This window comes from Odontesthes bonariensis, chromosome 19, assembly GCF_027942865.1.
Source record: "Odontesthes bonariensis isolate fOdoBon6 chromosome 19, fOdoBon6.hap1, whole genome shotgun sequence".
Taxonomy (NCBI): domain Eukaryota; kingdom Metazoa; phylum Chordata; class Actinopteri; order Atheriniformes; family Atherinopsidae; genus Odontesthes; species Odontesthes bonariensis.
In genome coordinates this window covers 11,319,333-11,329,183 of record NC_134524.1, presented here as the reverse complement: position 1 = coordinate 11,329,183, position 9,851 = coordinate 11,319,333, and the positions used below count along the sequence as shown (strand labels likewise).

The 9,851-nt window shown below is 43.9% G+C and overlaps 1 protein-coding gene and 1 non-coding gene across 3 annotated transcripts; one reads left to right on the top strand and one right to left on the bottom strand.

Annotated features, from left to right (window-relative positions):
* Window positions 1-24: 24 nt before the first annotated feature.
* On the bottom strand, window positions 25-111 carry trnar-ucu (transfer RNA arginine (anticodon UCU)). Its single transcript is given in 2 exon segments — window positions 25-60; window positions 75-111. It is a non-coding gene; the product is annotated as a tRNA-Arg (tRNA).
* A 535-nt stretch (window positions 112-646) lies between these two features.
* coro1b (coronin, actin binding protein, 1B) lies at window positions 647-9,268 on the top strand. 2 transcript variants are annotated; one of them, XM_075450758.1, is made up of 12 exons: window positions 647-845; window positions 978-1,123; window positions 2,359-2,564; window positions 2,753-2,875; window positions 3,758-3,887; window positions 5,038-5,219; window positions 5,353-5,472; window positions 5,594-5,698; window positions 5,802-5,947; window positions 7,187-7,244; window positions 7,367-7,702; window positions 7,791-9,268. In XM_075450758.1, exons 3-12 carry the CDS (start codon window positions 2,361-2,363, stop codon window positions 7,911-7,913), a joined length of 1,527 nt encoding a protein of 508 aa, XP_075306873.1. In that variant the 5' UTR covers window positions 647-845; window positions 978-1,123; window positions 2,359-2,360; the 3' UTR covers window positions 7,914-9,268. The 2 variants fall into 2 exon arrangements, with proteins under 2 accessions (XP_075306873.1, XP_075306872.1); XM_075450757.1 differs by having other exon boundaries at window positions 647-1,123.
* The last annotated feature ends 583 nt before the right edge of the window (window positions 9,269-9,851 follow it).

The following is a 9,851-nucleotide window of genomic DNA, read 5'->3' as shown; positions in this document are numbered from 1 at the left end:
ATTTTTTTTCACGGCCAAAAAATGCGACTCCGGTGGGACTCGAACCCACAACCTTTGAATCCCTTCGATTTTCCTAGAAGTCCAATGCGCTATCCATTGCGCCACGGAGCCACCTGTTGATACCGGATTGTACCAATGTATTGTACCTACTATATGGTGACAGATCCATCACTAGGTGGCGCTCGAGTCGTGGCCAAGGGCCTCAGGAAAATTATGCACGTTCTGTAATAATTGCTTATACTGTACTATATTGTGATAAAATGTAACTTGACAAAATGTACATAGTCCCACCGTAAGTCTAAATGTTTTTTTTTATTTCTATTTCATTATATTGTTACTATTAGTTGTTGCGAATAATGTAGTCGTTTGTCAAAATAAATCAAGATTACAAAGTTGTTTTTGTACTAACCTCCGCTCCCTTCATCCATGGGTTTCATAGGCGTACGTTTAATAAATATATATATATGTTTTTGCTTTAGCATTTGTATGAAACTGTAACTTTTTTAACGCATTTTTTCATCGGTAAAGCTATACACCTTTTCTGAGTAAGTGCCATCTTTTATTTTTGGCAGGTGCTTACTCATATATCCCGGCATGCCAAACAGGACTCTGGGAGTAAAGGGAGATAACCATCTTGTCCACTTTGTGTCTTTGACACATCCTGCCATGAGCGGAAGTGTCTGGGATTCTGCTCAATCCATCGCTCCAAAAGAGGCGTCTGTAAAGGGAGACGAGGCGAAAAGCATCCGCATCTCTTCCCATACCATCACCGTCCATCGGGCTGCATTCACCGTCGCCCTGCATCGTTTACTGTGGCGTTATTATCACGGGACATGCGCTGTCAGGTTAGACTTAAGCTGCAAGAGACATGCGCAGTTACTAGGAAACCAAGAGGAGGGCAGCTCGGAATTAACCAAATGTAATAAATAAACGAATCGAGATTTTATTTCATCCTTAATAATCATATTTTATTGTAGGCCTGCGCAATCGCCGTGAACGCTTGCCTGGACACTGGAGAGGATTAAGTTACTGCTGCTAGCGGTGGATTATTTTATTGGCCTGCTGTCACGCCCGCGTCTCGGGTGATCCTTTTTCCAATTAAGAGAGGTCGCTCAAAACCCAGGTATGTTGTTGTACTCGGGGAGGGGGGGAAAGAAAATCTTTTGAAATGTCTGACTGTGGGGGTTAGCCGCGCCGCAGCGTCCATCTTTAATTGCTCACTCGTGTAGTCACTCTTTGAAAGCCCAGTTGGCGTATCCACTCCTCGCATTATGAGCAGACAACAATAGACATCCAAAGGGGGGAAACGGTGTTAAGAATGCGGCTCATTCTGCAGGAATGTGCAGGAGCTCTTCGGGCGTCATCGTACAAACGACACATACCCAAACATTCGGGGTGTTGGGCTCCTCTGCGTACAGGTTTTAGAAGCGATTGTTATCCTCGCTCGCAAGTTGTTTTTCTGCATCCCTCACAATATTCAATTTGCTTTGACAACTGTGAAGCTTGATGTGGATGCCATATAGAGTTACTCTGCCTCTCCTGCCTCAGCGGCTTTGGCTGCCCAACCCCCTTCCCCTCGCTGCCTCGGCATGTTTTGGTTTCAGGCAGATCATGCCCTTTTGTCCACTGAAGCCTGGCTGTAATTTTCAGGACGGATCCAGTATGAAAGAATTTCCCGGTTATTTTAACAACCTCCATGTGTCTCAGTGATGCTGAAGTGATGACACAGATTCACTGAATCGACTTTGAACTCATTTCCTTTCTTTTTCTTACCTCTAACATCCACCATGGCCTTCCTGAATCGCTTTAAAAGGCATCTTTACTGCTTACTTTGTTGTGAAGCTGATTCAGAAAAAGGAATCTTAATTTTATTCATTTTCACAGGGGCACATTTGAGCAATTTGTTTTTCTATTTGTTCCTTTTATTGGTATTGAAATATTGGAAACTTTGATCCACTTAATGGTTGCAGCTTTTGGAATAATGTCACTGTCCAAAAGTATTAAAAAAAAAAGCTTGAGATGACTTTCTAAACGTTATTTTGGTCAGTATGCAATTCAAACAAAATGCTGTCCATCAATAAAGTTAAACGTGACATACTCTTTTTTTTATTTTTTTATTCTTTACTTATAAAAACTCCCTTTTTGCAAGAACAGAGCAAATTGTGCTTAATACATGACTCAAACAGTGATTAATTTGTTGCTAACTTCTCTGCGGTCCATCAGTTCTTTCGCTTCAAGTCACGTTTTACCCGTTTAAAGTGGTTGCTTTTGGGTTAATAAGTACCGTTTTGTTCCTTGCTTTTGTTTTTACCTGACCAGTGTTTTTTTTTTTTTTTTACCATTTTAATTCCCCCACAGATATGTCTTTCCGAAGAGGTGTGGTCAGGCAGAGCAAATTCCGCCACGTCTTCGCACAGGCCTGGAAATCGGAGCACTGCATCGATGATGTCCGAGTGTCCCGGGTGACGTGGGACAGCCCTCTCTGCGCCGTCAACCCCAAATTCATTGCAGTCATCATCGAAGCGGGCGGAGGAGGGGCCTTCCTCGTTGTTCCGATCAGCAAGGTTCGACCTCCTACATTGAGCATCGGATAAAGAGCGGATCAATAGTCGCAAAGACGACTAAAAGCAATGTGTTGGCCGCTCTGACGCCTCGCTGCATGTCTGTGAAATCTGTATGCTGAGATTTTACACATCTGTAACAAAGTACCTCCCGAAGCCAGATGATTTCAGCTCCTTTTTTCCTCCCACAGAGCGGCAGAATTGACCAGTCCTGCCCCACAGTCTGCGGACACGCGGCGCCGGTGCTGGACATCCAGTGGTCCCCTCATGATGACAATATCATTGCAAGTGCCTCAGAAGACTGCACAGTGAAGGCAGGTTACCGGTTGAGGCTTCCCTACCTCCTGTGACGGCGGGTTGTGGCCACGTATCAGATAACTGTGTCATGAGCTGGCACGAGGCACTCTGACCACAGATATGTAAAACAGGTTTTTAAATTACTCTGAAGAAGAAAAAAACATCTTTATTTTTTTTGAAGAGCTGCCATCTTGTTATAGGTGCGTTAGTTGAGGTAAAGGAATGCTGCTCAGTGACTGCAAGAAAGCAGATAAGTGCTATTGATAAAATGCCACGTTGATCTTTTAAGGTGCTCATGTAGGAAAAAGAACACTGAAGAGAAAACATTGTTCAGGCTGTCAGAAAAGTCCTGACAGAAGCTTTTTTTTCTGGGGTCTTTCCCAGAAATGACAGCCTTTTAGAGGGTCCTAAGGAGGGACTACACGGATTAGTGGAGTATCCTCAGCACTCTATTGCTTCTCTGTCTGAGTCGTCTCACATTTAATCTCCATTTTAGGTCACAGAATCATTAATCTCTGACCCACGGACATGTGTAACATTAGCAGGTTTTGAGTTGATACAACTGAAGCTCACTTCCTGGTTTTGCTCCCCGCCGCAGCATGCTGACCCGCGCCGCCACCCTGACACTCCAGCGAGGAAGGACGTTTCACATTTCAACATCATTTGCCGAATCTGCCCCGTGCTTTAGAGCGGAAATGCAAACGACCCAGGGCTGGAATAATGCTTTTAGCTCCTTGGAAAAAGCCCTTGTGCTGTTAACGTGCTGAGTGCTCAACCAGCCTCACCAGACCTCAGGCTCATTTTAAGACATTAAACCTGTAGGATGCAACAATACTATAAATGGGTTTGAGATTTGGATCCGAATCCTGCACCTCATTTGTCCTGCTTGTTGTTTGAAGGTGTGGCAGATCCCAGATGGGGGGCTCACAAGTCCAATGACGGACCCCATCGTGACCCTTGAGGGACACAGTAAGAGAGTGGGAGTCCTGGCTTGGCACCCAACTGCCTTCAACATCCTCCTGACTGCAGGTGAGATCACTTGTTTACTCTCCCGTATGGAAAACAATCTGGATTTTCTTGTTTCTCTGCACTGCAAAGAGGGCGGTTTGTAAATTAACCAGATGTTGTTTTCCATGCATTTACATGAAAATACGATGTAAAATAAATGCTTGTCCTTGCAAACCATATAAAATTAGTTTTTTATTAGAAATTAAGGTCATATTGCCTTTTCCCAAATTTCTAGGGATAATTATCCTTTTTTATTAAGCAACATGTAACCCCAGGTTATCTGTGAAACCTGCTAAACTTTCACATTATCCAGAGTTAAAATGTGTATACATGTATTTACACATGCATCACTATTGTTAAAAAGTGAGAGTTGAAGTTCTCAACTTATTGTGTTGGTGTTCGATGAATACTGCTCCATAATACAAGCAGGGAATAGGATACCTCAGCAATTCATACAACTTTAAGGGAGAGTGTCATCAAACTGAAGAAAAATTACACGTAATTCCAACGCTGTCAGATTGGTTTAATTTCGATAATCTTTTAATAATCGATCCAAATCAGCGTAACAAGCCCGTACAACAGTTTCTGACGCTGTGAGCTCTCACTTCTGTTCGTACGGGCTCGGATGCGTTGGATGTTCACGCCGCGTCTTCTTCAAGCTCAACTCAGCCACTGAAGAGTCGGTGCACGACGTTGGTAACTGAAGCCGCAGTCGCTGTTTAACTCAAATAAACCACACTGCGACAACGTTTTGCCATCGTTGTCATGGCGTCTAAAGTGTCTAAGTGTATAAAAGTGTATAAAAAAATAATAAAGTGTCTAACAGAGCTTTGTCTGGATCGACTTCGTGATGCAAACTGACATCTCGTATGTGAAATAATCCAAGCTGTTTGAACATTTGCAAAGTATTATGCGGTTTATAAGTGACCGTGTTGCATCAGCGGGGCGGATGGAACTTTCTGCATGACACCCGAGCATGTTGTCAGGAGATGACTTGCTAAACGCACCCCCAGTCATAACGCCACTGAAGAAGAAGCTTTAAACCAAAGTGCGTCTTTGCACTGACTCATCCTTACGGTTATTGATTCAGTGTCTGCTTCACAGCAGTGAAGGCTTACCTTTCAGTGTCTCCTGTTGACTTCTTTGGATGGTGTCTGTTCCCCCCCTCAAGGCTGCGATAATGTGATTTTTGTGTGGAACGTGGGCACGGGGGAGCTGGTGTACCAGCTTGGAGACGTCCACCCGGACCTCATCTACAGTGTCGGCTGGAACAAGGATGGCAGTGTCATCTGTACTGTGTGCAAGGACAAGGCCCTGCGCGTCATCGACCCACGAAGAGGCACTGTCCTTAAGGTGACTTACATTCGTACGTTGGGTGCAGATGTGCAGAATATGGCCGTCAAAGGGGGGACTTACCGAAGTACTCCTATAGTGCTTATTTCCTGGACCTATGTGGTTCTTCTTTAACTTGTTATTGTTCTACCAGGTCAAAGAGAAGGTCCACGAAGGTACGAGGCCCATGAGAGCCGTGTTCCTGTCTGATGGAAAAATCCTCACCACAGGCTTCAGTCGTATGAGCGAGAGACAGCTTTCTCTGTGGGACACAGTGAGTCTCCATTACATCCACGCTTTGCTTTGTCACGCTGCTCACAGCGGAAACCTTGAAGTTCGAATGACGTTTGCATGTCATAACAAAGAGAATCAAATGAATGTCTGTTGTCTTACAGAAAGATCTCTCCGAGCCTATGGTTGTACAAGAAATGGATACTAGTAATGGAGTTCTTCTACCCTTTTACGACCCTGACACAAACATGGTCTACCTGTGCGGAAAGGTGGGACCTCATAAGCACACGGCAAACATGAGATAAGCTTGGAATGCGCAGAATCATTTCCCGTTCCTGCCGGACTGAGTGTCTTTGCTCCTCTGTCTTTTAGGGGGACTGCACCATCCGATATTTTGAAGTGACGGATGAATCCCCGTTTGTTCACTTCCTCAGTTTATACAGCAGCAAGGAGCCTCAGAGAGGCGCTGGCTTTCTTTGTAAAAGAGGGGTAGACGTCAACAAGTGTGAAATTGCCAGGTAAGCAGAGGGTTGCAAGTTCAAATCCCACCATTACCTCTCCCTACACATCTATCCATGGCTGAAGTGCCCTTGAGCAAGGCACCTAACCCCACATTGCTCCTGGGGCTGTAACCAATACCCTGTATCTAAATAGCTGTAAGTCGCTTTGGATAAAAAGCGTCAGCTAAGTGTAATGTAATGTAATGTAATGGGAGCTTTGCTCAAAGTTATTCTAAAAGATAAAGCTGTCAGAAAGTGGCCCATCGGATTATTCGCAAACGGAAAGACACCTGGACCCCATGCAGTCACCACCATGAACTCCTCTGGATACCAAAGTATTCCAGAGTCCGTCCGTGAGGCCGTCTGTCCGACAGCTAAAGCTCGGCTGAATTTGGGTCACGCAACAGGACAATGATCCCAAACACAGCAGCAGATCGACAACAGAATGTCTGAAAAAGAAAAGAATCCAGGTGTTGCAATGCTCCAGTCAAAGTCCAGACGGGAACCTAAAGAAAGCTGGGCATCAACAAAGTCTCACAACAGTTAATGAGCTGAAGCAGAAAAATGAGTGGGGCAAAATTCCTCCACAGCGATGTGAGAGACGGATAATGTCCTAAGTTATTGCTGCTAAAGTTGGTTCTATAAGCTACTGAAACATGGGGTCTGCTTAGTATTTTTTACACAGTGCTGCAGCACTTGTGCTTAGTTTTTGTCTGATAAGTATTGACAGTTGTAATGTGTCATAAGGACCAGATGACTTTTTATTTTTCCCTGAGAAGTAAAACCAGACAATAGAAGGGAGAATGTACTTTCTTTTTACCCTGGTCTATTCGTCTGTTTCATAAGACTGTATCTGATACCCTTAAACATTGTTACTTTTAGTTTATTCTAACCCCACATACACCTTATGTTGCTTTAAAGTGACGATCTAGAAGGTTGTCCTATAGATATGCTGTACTTGTGTCGACACAGCTCCATCTTCTCAGGAAAGTAAAAAAATTTCTGCGTGCCATGTTGCAGTCTCTCACATGATGATTTAATAAAGGCTGTTGTTGCCGGATACTTTTTTTAAAAACTTCTTTAGTTTTGTTGTCTCCAGAATTACGGGACCTGAAGCATTGATCCACATTTGCTTTAAACAGCAGGAACAAAATCTTCAAGACTTCCTTTCTAAATGCTCAGAAAGCACCCAGCTGTTGCTGTTTGGAAGTAACTCAGCCTGAACGGCATAATTGTTATCCTTCTGCTCATCTTCAGGTTCTTTAAACTGCATGAGAGGAAGGTGGAACCCATTTCAATGACTGTGCCGCGAAAGGTAAGTCTCACACAGCCAATAAAAGAATATTTTAAAGATCAGTCTTTAAAAGCTGATTTATAGAACCACAAAACCTATTGATTGGTGGTCAGAAGTGACAGTTTTCCTCTTTGGTTCTCCAGTCAGATCTGTTCCAGGGAGACCTTTACCCCGACACAGCTGGCTTGGAGCCGGCTCTGCTGGCTGACGAATGGATCGCTGGGCAGGACGCGCCGCCGCTGTTGGTCTCCCTGAGCGGTGGGTACACGGCTCATCCATCCAAACACAGAGACAACCTCAGAAGCAAGCCCAAGCTCGTCTCTCAAGACTCGGGGACTGGATCCGCCCCAACTTCAGCAGGAAATGTAGCAGCCGCGTCTACACCTACCTCCGCCGCCAAGGAGACGGAGGAAGAAACGCCACAACAGCGAGTGGCTACAAGGGAGACGGATGGAAATGCCGAGAGGCCGAGGAGAGAGGTGTGCTGACGGATGCAGAGACGTTAATCTTGCACATGTTTCCTCTTCTTTGAAGCAACTGTCTGACTCGTTTCTCTTTCTCTTCTAGGATGAAATGTTGACTGAGTTGTTGGCCGAAATGAAGGCGTTGCGGGCGGTCGTGCTCGCTCAGAACCAGAGGATCGAGCTGCTGGAGAGGCAGCTGGCCCGGATTGAAGACGGGGATGTATGAGGAGGCGGGAGATTCACTACATTCGGACAGCGTTACCTATAAACCAATAGACTGTAGCCTTACTAGAGTCAACAGTACCTGAAGCTGTGGGAGTGGAAGAATGTAGTGTAGCGACTAACTCAACCCCAGTGGCTTAGATTTCCGTCAGCTGTTGTGATCTAGATCACAACTTGAGTTTGAGGTGGTTTTCCTGGTTGGGGTTGAAAATTGGGTGTTATCTGCAGCAGAATAACATTGTTTTTCATATGAAGGATAAGTTAGCAGTTGTTTGATGGTTTGCGAAATCATGCTTGAATTTTGAAAGACTCTAAAGGAGTTGCAGTACCAGCACTGCCTCAAATTAATGCAAAAAGTGCTAAGCATCATATTGAATCTAATGAAGGTTGGCATAGTATAGCAAAGCAGTTAAGTACCTCTTTTTTGTTTTCCTCTGTCTTAAACACTCACACATGTAACCATTAGGGCTATTTAATCAGGTAGTTTGAGCTGCTGAACTGTGATGTCATATCCTGACTCATCGTGTGACTAGTGCTTTGTTTTCACTCTCCTTTGTAGGTCGCTGTGTTCACAGTTATAACTAGAAAATCTTCTGCAACACAAATCAGGACGGCGAGAACAGTGTGAGTGATAGGTGATGAGAATGTAGTTGCATATTTACGTGTATTTTAATCCGAATTAGTCTTTGCAACCAGCAGAAAGGTGCAAGACTTGTGATTTTGTAGCTCACGTTGTCATCTGAGACCAGTGGCTATGTAAAGCAAAACACACTGAGCACATTAATCGTAATCAAACACTTGCTGTTTCCTTCTCTTTTATTTCTATCTTACGTGGAAAGGCTGCAGTGTCGCACGCCCCCCCCCCCCCCCCCCCCCCCCCACCCCCCCCCCCCCTAGAAGAATTAGGAAGTTCCGTGTTTTAGTTGTCACATCTCATTAGCTAAAAAAAAAAAGACACAAGACCTGATCTGACACCAGAGAGACCCAGTAAAACTCTAAAAGTCTCAGCTCTGCATTTATTTTAAGCGGCAATGTTTGCAGTCACAAGAAAAAGGAAGCTAGAATGAAATGTGCAACATTTTCTACAGTGGCATTTGTATTGGTGTAAAAGATGGAAAGCACTTATGATTTTTATTTTTGATTTTATGTTTTTGACAGTGCTGTATCTCTATTTGTTACGTGTGTTTCTGAGTTGTAGCATAACAGTGGTACTGTTCATTCCAAATCCAGATGAATCCTTTGTTACTTTATTTGTGTATGCACTGACCTCTGAACACTAACTGTAAAAACCAGCAGCAGGTTCAATGAGACTACATTGTGAAGACTCATTAAACATTAATTCCTACTTTTTATTGAAAACGTGGCTTTTCTTGACACTAATGACCTTCTCATGTTCAGTTTGTGCTTGCAGTGCTCTGTTGCAGTTTTTTTTTAAATTGATGCATGCACATGAATGCAAACACACTCCTCCTCTTAGCTCCAGATTTGATATTTCTTTTTATAGTTTGAATGCTCGTACTTATTAAAATGTCTTACACATATAAAGTGAGTCTCGCAGATGAGTCCCATGTAGGCATTCTTGATTTCAGGGAATAGCATCTGTAAAACATCTCAACAAAGTAAGCGAGCAGGATTGACAGAAGAGATGACGATAGAATAAATTCTGGCCTGCACTAGAAAGCAGGAAGGACTTTTCATTTTAAGGTTTGTAACAAACGAGCGAAGAATGTGAAAAATCTGTGGTATGGCAATATGAAAGCTAGACCCCGTCAACTGTGCAAACCACTGTGGGGCGTCTCCATGGTTCTGCAGCTCAGAGGGCTAAAGCACGATCCTGCATGAAACACTCTTTAGAGGCAAAGTTTCAATGGTAAAAAGCTTTGAGGAGCCTCTGAAGGTTAGGATGATGGGTCACTTTTATCTAGCAATCGCTGTCCAAACT

What these genes read in the sequence shown, in the direction of transcription:
- coro1b (XM_075450758.1), top strand. Translation starts at nt 2,361, where the DNA reads ATGTCTTTCCGAAGAGGTGTGGTCAGGCAGAGCAAATTCCGCCACGTC. An exon ending in TGGTCTACCTGTGCGGAAAG is followed by an intron (nt 5,699 to 5,801) that starts GTGGGACCTCAT and finishes TCTGTCTTTTAG; the next exon opens with GGGGACTGCACCATCCGATA. An exon ending in CAATGACTGTGCCGCGAAAG is followed by an intron (nt 7,245 to 7,366) that starts GTAAGTCTCACA and finishes TTGGTTCTCCAG; the next exon opens with TCAGATCTGTTCCAGGGAGA.